Source organism: Nipponia nippon, unplaced genomic scaffold (genome assembly GCF_047370975.1).
Source record: "Nipponia nippon isolate SJK-2023a ecotype South Korea unplaced genomic scaffold, ASM4737097v1 scaffold_31, whole genome shotgun sequence".
Classification (NCBI taxonomy): Eukaryota; Metazoa; Chordata; class Aves; order Pelecaniformes; family Threskiornithidae; genus Nipponia; species Nipponia nippon.
Window position 1 is genome coordinate 1,975,509 of NW_028262349.1, and position 13,585 is coordinate 1,989,093.

General features: G+C 66.9%; 1 protein-coding gene across 1 annotated transcript; it reads right to left on the bottom strand.

Moving 5' to 3' along the window:
• Positions 1 to 3,208: 3,208 nt before the first annotated feature.
• On the bottom strand, positions 3,209 to 10,537 carry TMEM59L (transmembrane protein 59 like). Its single transcript, XM_087769264.1, has 8 exons — positions 10,373 to 10,537; positions 8,659 to 8,764; positions 8,283 to 8,377; positions 6,280 to 6,426; positions 6,084 to 6,183; positions 5,655 to 5,766; positions 5,391 to 5,508; positions 3,209 to 5,139 (listed from the first exon to the last, which is right to left on the bottom strand). Exons 1-8 carry the CDS (start codon positions 10,520 to 10,522, stop codon positions 4,978 to 4,980), a joined length of 990 nt encoding a protein of 329 aa, XP_087625390.1. The 5' UTR covers positions 10,523 to 10,537; the 3' UTR covers positions 3,209 to 4,977.
• Between the last annotated feature and the right edge of the window lie 3,048 nt (positions 10,538 to 13,585).

Genomic DNA, 13,585 nt, shown 5'->3' on the forward strand with positions numbered 1-13,585 from the left:
GCCATGTGCTAGCAGGAGCCGGGCCAGGGGCAGCGAGAGGCAGCTGGAGCAGCTAGAAAATCTCCTTTCCCCAGCTGAGATGGGAGCCCAGGCTCTTTTTCCATCATCTTCAAAAGCGCTGCTCTGGCAGGGCCCAGAACCACTGTTCCACTCTGATTGCGCTTTCTCATGAAAGACCCTCATTCCTCCAACACGAGAGGAGAATAAGAAACCTCCCCCCGGCTGCTTTGTGTCCAGCAGCGTCTCCCTGGGAAGGAGCGAAGGGGAACGACGGGTGCAGACCCAGGTGAACCAACACCGCATCCACTCCGAATCAGGAGAATCAGTCACAAATCATGAAAATGGGGGTGGGCACGCATGTGTGCAAGGCAGGGACTTCTCGGAGTCCTTCCCCACCCTGCTGTCCCAGTCCTGGGCTTTCTGCCCTGTGCGCATCTCCGGACCACAGACCCCAATGCTCTTCCCAAGCAGAGATGTCCCGGCAGGACACGGCACAGGGCTGCGGGCACCCGACAGTGGGACAAGGAGCTGCGGGTGCTCCCAAAGCCATCCTCGGCATGGAGAGCACGATGAGAAATAGGGGCCAACGACGCCGTCGGGAGCAGACGGCAAGAGGGGAGGGAAATCTGTGCGCAAATGCATTCGCCGCGTGGCCCGGCTCCTCAGCTGGAGTGTGCGAGCGGCGGTGGAGCCGGGCCAGCTCCCGGCAGCTGAGATCTGGGGGGGAGAAAGGAGGGGGCATTTTCCGGAGGTGAGAACAGCAGCCCAACGCAGCCACGGAGAGAGCGGCCAGGGGGGCTGCCGACCCCAACCACAGCCGGCGAGACCCCCGCAACCCTCGGCACCCGCTGCTGGCACGGAGGCCGAGCGACGGCATCTCACGAGCGGGGAGATGCTGCAGGGGTCCGTGGCAGAGGCATGGGGGGCAGCTTGCTGGCCTCCCCCTGCTTTTTGAGGCTGCTTCTTGCCACAGCGTGGCTAACAGTCCCCACCTACCGGTCTGCGATTTCTTGCCCACCCGTGGCTGGACACGCGGGAGGCGAGCGTGGGCACACAGGTGCTCACGAGGACGAGACCCACCACGGGCTGGTGTTCCCCACGTCCTCTCCACCAGCCATGGGCTGGAGGGTGCGATTCTGCTGTGGGCTGGCTTGCCCGCTGCCAATGGGGCCACACACCACGAATTTTGCTTCCCCCGTGAAAAAATAAAAGAGGGAGCGAGAAGGAAAAGGCGTCGGATGGAAAACACCCCGGCTGCCTGCTGGGGGGAGTGGAACCAGCTAATTTCATGCGTCTCCTTCTTGTTAGAGTGGGGTCCCTCCTCACCTGCTCCTGGGCATGGTTTCCTGCACCCCGAGCCAGCAACAAGGAATCTGACTCCAGTTTAAAGGCAAGGAGCTTGTCCACGGTTCGTAGCCCGGCTCCCATCCCAGGAGGGGACCCGCTCAGAGCCGCTGCCCGCGGCGGGCAGGGTCTACCAGCTGTCTGCCCCCATCTTGTGCCCTGCCACCTCTCTGTGCACCAGCCCGTGGCAGGGGGCTGCAGAGAGCCCTGCACTGGGGGTCCCACCCCCGGGCAGCACCGTCCCGGGGTTTCCCTCTTTGCTCCTGCTTGCACCCGACTGCTGCTCCGTCACCGCAGGGTGTCCGGGAGTGAGCGGCTGCCAGCACCCTCGCCCAGCCCGTAACGGGGCTCAGCCCTGATGCCCTGGACTCCGTATGGAAAATGCTGGAGAAAGACCCCCCTGCCACGCCATCCGGGGGGCACTTGGTGGCTTGGCCCTGGCCGGGGGACTCTGGCCTCTGGGTGATCCGCTTGCACCTACCCCAAAGGCTGCTCAGCGCTGGACTCCCATCTCTCAGCCCTTCCCTCTCATCCTGCCGGCCCCCGACACCTCTCGCCCACCCTGGGACCCCGAGGCACCCAGCTGCCTGCTGAGGGCACTGTGCAACCCCCAAATCCCATTGCCCGGGCAATGTGGCCATGGCACACACTGCCTGCCACGCCAGCCCCACACAGCCAGGGCTGCCCGGAGCATCCTCCACACGGCTCCCTGCCTGCTGCGCAGGCAGGGCAGGCAGGGAGCTGAAAACATCATCCCTCTCCCCTCCGTTCAGCGAGCTGAGCCCAGCCCGCAGAGTGCAGCATCCCCCTCCAGCACCCGGCGTTGCCGCGCTGCGTGGGGGTGACATCGCACCCCCAGTTTAGGGCCAAGTGGGGGCCGTGCTCCGGCAGCGGAGGCAGCTGGCAGGCAGTGGAGCAGGCTCTGCGTCCCCTTTGGAGATCCTGCGACTCACACTGAGCACCCCAGCACCCATCCGCAGCCCTCCCCAGGGTCGGGCAGCACCTCCTTGTCCCTGGCTCCGCATCCCGGAGAAAACAAGCAGCTGAGGCCAGCACCAGCCCCAGCTCCTCGGGGGCCCCACGCCACCGCTGGCTCCAAGGACGGGACCCCGCTGAGCTACTGAAGTGCTAAAAACGAGCCTCCAGGCCCTTGCATGAGCTTTTGTGTCGTGCTTGGCATGGGGAGAGCTCGACTGTGGCGTGGACACGGGCGCCGTGCCAGGAAAAACACACGCCGCGGGGAAAGGTGGGCGCGTGCACGTGCGAGCGCGTCCCAGCCCTCGAGCCCAGGCAGCTGCAGCACGCTACGCTGACGTGTCGTGCGCGTGCACGGCCCGATTTACGCTTTCCCTCCTCGAAATGGGTGCCCGGGTGTCAGCGGGCGATTTTCAGTGGGAAAAACCCTCGTTCCCCAGCCCTTCTTCATATGCACGCGTGAGCACGTGCACACAGTCCTTCCCACTGCCGTGTCTCAGCCCCCTCCTCCTCGCGGCGGACGGGTGGACATGTTGGGGTGCATGGCCCCCTCCTGCCCCGCGCCCTCCCAGCACCCACCGAGCCCACCCAGCCCACGGGCGTTGGTACCAGCTCCCCAAGGAACGCACCATCTCCTTTTACGCTTGATGCTGAATCTCTGCCAGCCCCACCGCCTGCAGCGGAGAGGAGCATTGCTCCGCGTCCATGCAAAACAGCCCAAGCAGGGGATTTCTCTCCGGTTTGCCGGAGGTTTCATCCCGGCGCACCTTGCCAACACGGGATGGTGAGCTGGGAACTGACCTGCGCCCTCCCGCCAGCCCCATGCCAGGGCTCAAACCTGCTCCCCAGCCGGCGACGGGCACCCCGTGAAGCCACCGACTCGTCTGGGTCTGGTACAAACCTTTTATTTCCCCTCCGCCCGCGCCGCCCAGCCGGCTTGGGGCTGGGTTTGCCCTTTGGAAGCGAAGCCGGGGGGAGCTCCGTGGCCACCCTCTCCCCTGAGCTCGTGGCCCGGCGCGGTGGCACCCTGGGGACGGGGAGAGCTGCCGTGGCCAGAACACCACCACAGACTCCACCGAGCTTCACGCTGAGCCGAGCGGCCACGAAGCGACAATGAAAAGTGTACCCCAAAATGGACACGAGACCCCCCCCGTCCCTCCCCCAACCCAGTTCCCCAAACCCAGATATGTTGCACGGGTGAAAGTGATACAGAGCAGCACAAAACTGGCGGGGATGGGGACAAGAGCCCCCCATCCACCGTGCCATGGCCCCCCGAGGCCGCTCAGCGCCGGGGAGCGGCCGGCACACGGAGAGAGCCTAAAAACCCAAGGGTGGGGAGTCGCGGGTAATAAGTTAATCTGTGCAGACGTGTTAGGTGGACACATGGATGGCAGGGACCGCCGCCGCTGCCGGGCCGTCCCTCCCGAGCGCAGGGGGGTCCCCACGGGGCGCCGGGGCTGATGAACCACATGCCGGTGCAAATCAAACCACAAAACGACACACGAAGTCAAGTGATGGAGGATGGCGGGGAGATGGGGAGATGCCCCGGCTTGCACCGAGCCCGGCTGCGGGAGGGGGCCCTGTGGAGCAGGGGGAGGGAGGGGACCCCTCCATGCCAAGGAGCTGTGCCGGGGTGAGCCGAGGGGGTCCCCGCTTGGCCGGGAGACCCCAGGGCTGGCCCCCACTTCCAGGGCAGTGCTGTGAGCCCGGGGACCCGGGGGCCGGCTGCCGCTAGGTCCTGCCATCAGCTACAGCCCCACAGGCTGAGCCGCTCCCGGCATCGGGCAGGGATGCTGAGCCCAGGACGGAGGTGTCCTGGCAGCTCCCACCTCCTGCCCGAGCCTGGACGCACCACAGCAGCACGAGGCAGGGAAACGCCGCCTCGTCCCCTGCTCAGCCCCACCAGCAGCCCGTCGGCATCGGGGCCAGGCACCCCAAAGGCATCACGGAGCAGGGAGGGGAAGGAGCCATCCCGGGGCCCCTCCGCAGCTCTGGGAAGGGGCTGGCTGGGTCCTCGCGTGGGCACGGAGGCGGCAAGATCCGCTCCTCTCTCCGGCTGCCAACGCCAAATCCATTCGCCACGTTTCAGCTCCCCAAGGCAATCGGCTCCGGCCGGCGGAAGGGAGTTCCCAGGGCCGGAGACGGCGCCTTGTAGGCTCAGCCCAAGGTGGGAGGCCGGGGATGTGCCGAGCCAAAGCCCAGAACGCTGCAGACACTCTCCATCCCCCACCGCAGCCGGCTCCCTCCTGCCCAGCGCTGGACCCATGCCCGGAGGGCTGCGGGGCCCCGGGGGCTCCGGTCGGGAGGAGACGGACCGCCCCGCTAACGAGGATGGGCTCCCCCCGGCCTCCCCGCTCTGGCAGCTCCTCTCTTGGCTCCCGAGCGCTGGAAACCAGGATCCCAGCAAACAGCACATCTATGGAGGAGGCAAAGCCGCTGCCCAGCTCCCGGGAGCCTCCTCTGCAGCGGCCGTCCCTGGGGAGGAGAGTGGGACCGAGCCAGATTGTACCCGCAGTCCCCCCGTGCCAGAGCCAGAGCTGCCCCACCAGGAGCCGGGGACATGGGGCAGCCGGAGGGGCAGCGGAGTGGGACCGGGGATGATGCCGTGGGGACGGTGACAGGGAGGTGGTGTGGAGGTGACAGGAAGGGGTGGGAGCGCTACAGGACGGTCTTGTCCAGGTCGACTTTGAGGGGCAGCGGCCCCGCATCCTCGCCGCTGTGCGCAGGGCACAGGGTGACAGCGATGACGGGTGGCAGGGGGAAGGCGCCGGGGCCGTCCAGGTCCTCCAGGTACTCCTTGTCCCCGTTGATGCTCAGAGACTGGAAGAGAGGCAGAGGGGACCATGCAGCCCCGGAGCAGGGGCCAGGACCGCCTTGTCCCCAGACCAGGAACACCACGGGGCTGGCTGGGGACATACCATGCAGCATGGACATGCCGGCGAGCCCAGCGTGGTGGCCAGGGACCACAAACACCCTGGCCGTGTCTCACCCAGCAGTGATGGGGAGACCTAGGGTGTCAGGGACCCCTGTAGGACCCCCCCGTGCTGCGCTGAGCACCGCTCGCCCCGTACCTGGGTCTTGACATGCTGCTCGGGAGCAGTCACCAAACTGGCACAGCTCAGCCACAGCATCACCATGATGGAGAGGAAGAGGCAGGCAGCCAGGATCCAGCGAGGAAGGCCCGAGCGCCTGTAACACCCCACCACCCCCCGCCAAAGAAAAAAGGATGAGTTTATGGCAGGGCACAGGGTGGAAATTGGAGGGGGAGCATCTGCTCCGGTGTGTCCGGCAGGTCCAGACCCCCCCGGACCCCGGCGCAGCCCCGCTGCACCTACTTGGACATGCAGCCGAGGAAGTCATGCTCCGGCTGCGGGGGGTCCGCGTGCTGCGCCTTGGCTTTGCCCCGCGGCTCCTTCACGGGGTGCTTCTCCCCCTTCACCCGGGGCCCTGGCGGGGCAGAGGCGATGCTGAGCCCCGGCACCCGCTGCAGGCAAACCTGCCCCGCTCCCCCTCCCCTTGCCAGCACATGGTCGGGTGCAGGGGTGCTGGGTGGTCCCCTCTCCCCCCGGGGACCCTCTGCCTGCTTGGGGGGTGCAGAGGATCCCGGCAGCTTCTTGGAGCGGGTCCCGAGTCCAGACTCACCCCCCCTGTGTGGGTGCGGGGTGTGGGAAGCTAATCAGGCCCGAGAAGCGGGTAATTTGTTTAGCTCTGGAGAAATCGGATGAGAGCCAGGAGGGCTCGGAGGCTCCCGGCCCCCCTCGCACCTGTGTGGGGCTGGGGGATGCGGGGGCTGGACCCCGGTCCCGGCCGCGCCGGCTGGGTCTCCTGCGCCTCGGGTACTGGATACTCCATCTCGGGCTGGGACTGGCGGGTCGGCAGGGAAAGAGGGAGAAAGCGGTGAGCAAGGGGGTCCCCGCCCCTCTCGGCACCCAGCGGAGAGGGGACGCAGGACGTCCCCACCTGAAACACCACGACTTTGCCATCGTCCGCCTGCAGGTAGAAGGTCCAGGTGGAGGAGATGAAGCTCTGGGCAGAGCTGACGATGTCATTGCAGAAGGTGGAGACCAAATCGAACATGGAGAACGACGGCACCTTCAGCTCCAGGCTCTGCAAAGGAGCAGGGACATCGTGTCACCGCCGTCCCCTCGTCACCCACCCCAGCAGACACCATCCCACCCTGAGGATGTGGCTGGATTGAGCCCGGCGCTCAGGTCTGGGGCTCAGCCTGTTTCTCCCAGCGATGGGGATGTGCAGGACCCGTGGGCTGGCCCCAGGAGGGTCACTGAGCCGGGGGCCGCGGTCCCCAGGGCCATCACCCAGCCCCAGGGCCATCACCCAGCCCCTCGGCAGCCCTGCGCTCCCACCAGCGCTTTAAACAATAGGAGCGGAGCGGCCGAGATGCCGAGGGCGTTTCTCTCCTGGCAGCCTCTCCGTGCCCTGGATTCTTGGCCGTCGCGGCCGTTTGTTATTTTTAAAGCATCCCTGCTGGAATCCGCTTGGCTGCTCCCTGCCACTGGCTTCGAACATTTTCCGACAGCCCCTTGCACGGTCAAACCAGCAAACAGGAAATAAATAGGTCAGATTCTGTATCTAATTATTATACTAAATCTGCTTTGCCTGCTTGTCTGGGAACCCGAAGGAAAAATGCTTTGGGTGGGTGAAGGGGGTGACGGCCCTCCCGGCCAGCCGGTCACCCCCCGATACTCATCCCTGACCTCGGAGCGGGGCTGGGAAATGGGATCAGACACTGGGAAGGTCTTAAAAACAGGCTGCAAAGTGGTTTTTCAAAGGAGCCACAGCTTTCTCCAGCACAAATTCATCTTCGTCTGCAGGCGTACAAAGCCAAAAGCCTCTACCTTGGGCCAAAGTCTAATTTAATTAATTGGGCAAAAGCTGAATTAATTAAATGTAGGAAGAAGCAGCGTTGCTAATTGCTGGGAAGGATAACAGATCAAAACTGGGGGAATCTGCAGCAATCACTGGTCAGAACATCTCACCCTGGGAATTCGGCGTGATCGCCCTGCCTGGCCCAACCTCCAGCAGCCTGGGTCGCGCCCAGTCAATCTGCGTTTTACGCTTTGGAGGAAGCAGCGCGATGGCCCAGAGCACCCATCCGCAGGGGCGCGCATAGCAGGGGACACAAAATAAAGCGAGATGCAGCAGGCATCCTGCAGCGTCGCGGGAGCCGGGAGCCAGGCAGCGGGAGCGTGCGGGGAGCGCGCCCGGTCCCAACCCGCCCCGGGGAAGCGCCGAGGGAAGCCGGGTCCCGGCGCTGGGGATCACGGAGGTGTGAGGGTGCTGCGGGGACGGCCGGGAGGCAGCGAGGGGAGGGATGGAGCTGGATGGCTGTGCTGGGGAGGGAGGGAGGGATGGAGGGAGGGTGGGAAGGATGGGCTGCACGTGCGGGGTTTTACAGCCTCCATCTCCGGGGAGAGGAGGAGCCAGGCTCAGCTCCCACGGGAGGAAGGGATCCTTCCTAAAGTGGGATCCAGGGGACAAGCCACCACGTCCCAGCGTCCCCCCCATGGGGTCCTGGGCAGGGGGTGGCCGGTGGGCTCAGCAGGGTGGCAGTGGTCCCCATTGCATTGGCGTTGTCTGCTCTGCCCGGCAGCGGGACAAACTTTGGTCTCTGCAATGCCCAGGGTGACCGAGACGCCCCACGTCCCCATGCCGGGGGTCTGGCGAGGGCCGAGGTGGCCAGAGAAGCCACCCCAAGGGCAGCCCCACGGCTCCAGGCTCCTTGTGGGGGCGAATGCCTTCCCAGCTGGTCCCCGGCAGTCCCGCGGGGTGACGGCACAGGGACAGAGCAGCCGGGGTGCCCCGGGGGGGCACATCCAGCCCACAGACCTTTTGGGGAAGGAGCCAGATGCAGGGACAGGGCAGAGCCATGGCCGGTGGCACCGGGGACAGGCTGGGTGGGCTAAGGGGGGGAACGGGGGGTCCCCATCTCCCTGGCCCCTCACCTTCTCCTTCCTGCTCTCCACCTCGGGCAGCTGCTTGCGGCACCCCATCACGCAGCCAAACTGCTCCTCCACGTTGCTGTAGGCTTCAGCGCATGCTGCAAGGCAGGAGGGGGGTTAGGTGGTCCTTGACCCCCTTGATGGGCCCTGCACCCCCAGGATCCCCCTACCCATCCCGATTTATACCCGGTGGGTGTAAATCTGCACCCTGCTTGGTTTGCAGCAGGGTCCGGATGCGGCCCCGGGGCACAGCGTGGGGCTGAGCGAAGGCAAGAGGCTCAGGAGGGTGGAAGGCGTCGCGGCGGTGCCAGCAGTACATGGGGGACCCCCCTGGGACGGTGTTTGGGGCACGGGGGCCGCTCAGCCGCCGGTTCCTCACCTGCTTCACACTCGGCTCTGGTTGTGTTCAGCTCGGCGCTTGCATCCACGAAGTGACAGATGGAGAACAGCCGGCAGCCCCGGTAACAGGCGTTGAGAACAGCATCCTGCAGGGAGGAGGAGGAGAGCGCGGAGCTGGCACCAAGCTCAGCCCGGTGGCTGCGCTGGACCCCCACCACGGCCCCCCCCACCCGGCTGGGGGGCACTGGGCACTGCCACCCTCCTGCAGAACCGCAGCCGGGCCTGGCACCCCGAACCCACCGCGATGGCACCTCCGGGGGAGGGAGAGCTGCCTTCACCCCCCGAGTTTGCACCCAAAGGTCAGGCTTGCACGTGGCCTCGTCCCCATTGAGGACGCAGTGGGTCCCCCCATCTCTGTCACGGCGCTTGGCACTGGCTGGGCCCCGGCATGGGCTGGCAGGAGGTGGGGGCTGCGCTGCGGCGGGTGTGCATGGTGGGATGCGTGCACTGGGGGGGCTGGGGACACTCTGGGGGGGATGCACGGGGGGCACCGAGCCTACGCGGGGGTCGCGGCATGAACCTGCATGCGCAGGCTTGGGGGAAGCGGGTGCGGGGGTCCCTGCGCCCACGGGGGAGCGCGGGCAGGGCTGGGTGCTGGCAGGGAGGCAGCTCGAGCCCAGATGGGAAAACAGCTCCATCCCCACCCCCGGCAGCGGGGGCCATGCGGGCTCCTGCCGAGGCGCTGGCCTAGATATGGCCCTGCCGCTGCGGGGGCTTGGGGACGGTCCCGGGTGCCACCGCGCGGCCCCCAGCACGGCACGGCTATGGCAGCTCTGATCTGGGGCTTTCCGTGATGCTCCGGGTCCAGCAGCCGGCACTCAGCTCCATCTCAATCCCTGCTGCCGTGGCCCGGCGCTGGCCTACACCACTGCCACGGTGTCACCCGCTCGCTCACCCCGGCTGTCCTCGGCCCCGCTGGCCCTGTGCCGCCGCTCCCGGGGACGGCTCTGCCATGCCGCCGGTGATGGGGGTCAGGAGGGCAGCTGGGGGGGCAAGGCCTCACCACTGGCACCCCCAACCCGGGGCAGCTGCCGCCACCGAGGGTACCCCAAACCCGGCGCAGGTGAGACCCGGGGGGGAACCCCAAAGCTGGGATGGGCAAAACTGCCGTGAGCACCCCAAACTGGGGTGGATGCCCTCACTGGAGGCACCCCAAAGCCACACTGGAGGAGACCACTGGGGCTCCCCTGGTGCCCCCCATGGTGCTCCCAGTGCTCCCCGCTGGGGTGGGCCGGTGTGGGGCTGTGCGGCTGTGATGCCTGTGCAGGGTGGGCTGGTGTCCCCCGGTGCTCCCAGTGCCCCTGATGCTCCCAGCTTCCCCTGGTCCCCCTGACGCTCCCGGTACCGCCGATGCTACTGATGCTCCCCATCCTCCCAATACCCCCAGTGCTGCCAGTGCCCCCGGTCCCCCCTGGTCACCCCATGCTCCCAGTACCCCCGATGTTACTGATGCTCCCCATCCTCCCAATACCCCCGGTCCCCCTGATGCTCCTGGTCTCCCCCGATGCTCCCAGTGCCCCTGGTCCCCCCTGGTCCCCCTGATGCTGCCAGTACTCCCAATGCTACTGGTGCTCCCCATCCTCCCGGTACCCCCGGCGCTCCCGATGCCCCCGATGCTACTGATGCTCCCCATCCTCCCGCTGCCCCCGGTGCTCCCGGTACCCCCGGTGCCCCCGGTGCCCGGCCGGACTCACGGCGGCGGCTCGGCGCGGCAGGCTGCGGCCGCACTCCCCGCGGCAGCCGGCGGTGTCTCCCAGCTGGGGCGAGAAGGGGTCGGGAGCGGCGGCGGCGGCGGCCAGGGCCAGGCCGAGGGCGAGCAGGGCCCGGGGGCGCGGGGCCGCCATGGCGGGCGCGGGGCGCGGAGCGGCGCGGAGCGGAGCGGAGCGAACCCAGCGCCGCCGCCGCCGCTGCCGGCCCCGCCGTGACGCGCCGTGCGGCGGGCGGGGGCGGCGGGGGGAGCCGGGGGCGGGGGTGCCGCCGCAGCCTGCCGCAGCTCCGCCGGCACCGGCACCGGCACCGGCAGCCCCCGCCAGCGGCACCGGCGGGCAGCGCGGAGCGGGGGGGGGGTGCGGGAGGATGGGGGGGGCGGGGGGATCACCGGGATGCGGGAGGGGGGGGGGGGAGGGCGGGGGGATGCTCAGGGAGCGGGGGATGCTCGGGCACCAGAGGATGCTCAGGCACCGGGGGATGCGGGAGGACAGAGGGGTCTGGGGACCGGGGGATGCTCGGGCACCGGGGGGTGCAGGGGGACAAGGGGGCCCTGAGGACCGGGGGATGCTCGGGCACCGCGGGATGCAGGGATACCAGGGGATGCATAAGGACAGGGGGGTGCCCAGGCAGGGGGAGATGCAGGGGGACTGGGAGATGCACAGGGACCAGAAGGTGTAGGGGGAGCGGGGGATGTAGGGGGACACTGGGGGATGCAGGGAGACTGGGGGGCACCAGGGATTCAGGGGAACCAGAGGATGCAGAGGGATGGAGGGAGCCCCACTGACACCAGCAGCACAGAGGGACTGGGGGGAGCAGGGGAACTGGGGGGCACATGGGGACCGGGGAGCACAGTGGCACTGGTGGCACACAGAGACGGGCGCAGAGGGACGGGGCTGCCCTGGCACTGGGAGCACATCGGCACCAGCGAGCAGCAGCACTGGAGCCTCGCTGCCCCCCAGGCCAGCACCCCACGGGGACTGTCCCCCCAGGAGGGGACGAGCCCCATGTCCCCAGCCAGCATTTGACCCAGAAGTGCCACCCCCCGTGGCCCTCGGGGCCTCCCCAGGTCGCCTTCGTGCGTCCCGCCCGCACCCTCGCTCCGCAGGGCCCCTTCCCAGCCAGGGCGCCGGGCTCTCCCTGACACCCCAGATTTACAGCTTTGATTTCCCAGGGTTTAAAAGACATAAAAGGCGCAGCCTTGGCCCCGCGCGCGCTGCCTCGCCGCTGCCCTGCCCATTAGCCTTATTTATGGCAGCACCCCAAAGCGGGCCCGGGGGGAGGAGGAGGAGGAGGAGGAGGGCTGGGGGCTTCGCTAACCTCCAGCCCTAATGGGGAACACATGGCAGGACCCCGGCACGGGGAAGGGGGGGTCTCCCGCTCCCAGCTGAGGGTTGAGGGGTGCTCCACGCCCTGGGGTGGGGGAGAGGGGTAGGGGTGGCCGGCTCCCCTCGGGGACGGCCGGGGGAGCACAGTCGTCTGCCCCCCCGGGAGCAGGGAGTGGGGCCTCTCCTCACCCCGCTGAGCTCCGCCAGCTTATTCATCTTGTTAATCAAACCAGGGCCGGGAGAAAATGCACTCTGGCCGGGCTGGCGGGGCTGCCAGGTCGGCTCCGCTCCCCCCTTCCCCCTCCTGGAGCCCGTCCAGCCCCTCGGCCTCGTGTCCAGCACCGGTGAGTAATGGCCAAGTAAATGGGATAGATTGGGGGCCGTCACCATAAATCACAGCGCCATGCCGCAGGTGAGGTTTCCATCGGCCGGGAGGGACAGAGCCGGAGCCCCAACCCCCAGAGGGACCGAAACCCAGCGGATCAAGTGCCGGCAGCGCCGGGAGTGCTGTGCCGGGAGCCGTGACCGAGTGCTGGCAGAGCGGCTGGTGGGCAACGCTCCTGCCGCACCTGCCTGCACCGTGCCTGGCGCCATCCCGTGCTCCATCCACTCCCTTTTTAATAGAAAAATCCCTTCCCAGGCAATAATAGTCAAGTTGGCAAATATTTACCGCCGGATAATTCCCGGCCCTCCCTCCTCTTCCCACCCCTCTCCAGAAACACTCGATGCCTTTTGCATTTATCACTACTGACCTACATTTTTTTTCTGGAGCCTTTTGTGAAGCCGCAGGCTCCCCCCACGCTGCCCGGGGCGTCCCCGCGGTCCCCGCCATGGGCAGGGGACCCCTCAGCCCGTCTGCCAGCCCCGCAGAGCCCATCCCTGCTGCTCAAGCACCCTCTCGACATCAACCGCATTTTTTTTTTCCCCGCTCTAGAGCTCAGCAAACTCCGTCGCGGGACTTTTTGTGCTTCCCAAAGCAAACAGAGGCGGGAAGGTCCGGCCGCCCGCTGCAAGGATGCTCTTGAGCAAAAGGGTTGTGCTGGGGGGGTGGCAGGGAAGGGGTTAAGCGGGTTATAAATTACCCATGGATGTGGAAATGTGACTGAGAGGAATATAAAGAAAACTCTGACTGCTGGATTCTTTGCATTTCTAGCCTCTTTATTTTTCCCCCAGGTCACTTTAAAAGGATGCAGGCAGTCAGAGGCAGCTCCGCTGCGCCTCTCCTCCCGCTTTTTCTGGGTTTTTGGGTTTTTTTGTTGTTTGTTTTTTACACCCTGGCCCTTAAGCCAGATGCTGTCTCTGTCCAAGGACTTTATGGAGCGAGCTCTGGCTGGGAAATCAAGTAATTAGATTAATTCAGAGTAGATGTGCTGGGTCCGGCCCCGGTGACACATGATGGAGGGCTGGCAGGAAAGCGATGGCTGGTGGGAAGCCGGACCAAGGATGCTCAGCCCGGGTTTGGGGACATCACCAGGGCCACCCCAGGGTCCTGGATCCGTCCGGGGGGAATCATATCCCGCCTGGGCAGGGCAGGGAGCTCGTGGCCGTACGGGCTCTGCCATTTGGGAGCTGGGCCCCACGGCCAGATCCTGCACCGCAACAGGGCAAAGAGGCCCTGGGAACAGAGCCACGCCGGGGGGGCAGCCGGACCGCGCCAGCCCCAGGGGACCACCGCGCTGACGCCGGCAGCCCGGTCCGGGGGTCAGAGGGGGCTGCCGGGCTGGATCCTGCCTCCCGGCCGCCTGCGGGAGCCCGGCCGGTGCCGGCGAGTGCGGCGGCTCGTGGGCAGGAGGGAGCAGCCCTTTAAAGGTCACTGTCAAAGGGCAGCGCTGACCACATCTGCCTGCTGACCGACACGCTGACTCAGAAAGC

Coding starts and splice junctions, on each gene's coding strand:
- TMEM59L (XM_087769264.1), bottom strand. CDS start 10,522: ATGGCGGCCCCGCGCCCCCGGGCCCTGCTCGCCCTCGGCCTGGCCCTG. Junction 8,378..8,658: donor CAGAGCCGAGTGTGAAGCAG/GTGAGGAACCGG, acceptor CCTGCCTTGCAG/CATGCGCTGAAGCCTACAGC. Junction 5,509..5,654: donor TTCCTCGGCTGCATGTCCAA/GTAGGTGCAGCG, acceptor GGGGTGTTACAG/GCGCTCGGGCCTTCCTCGCT.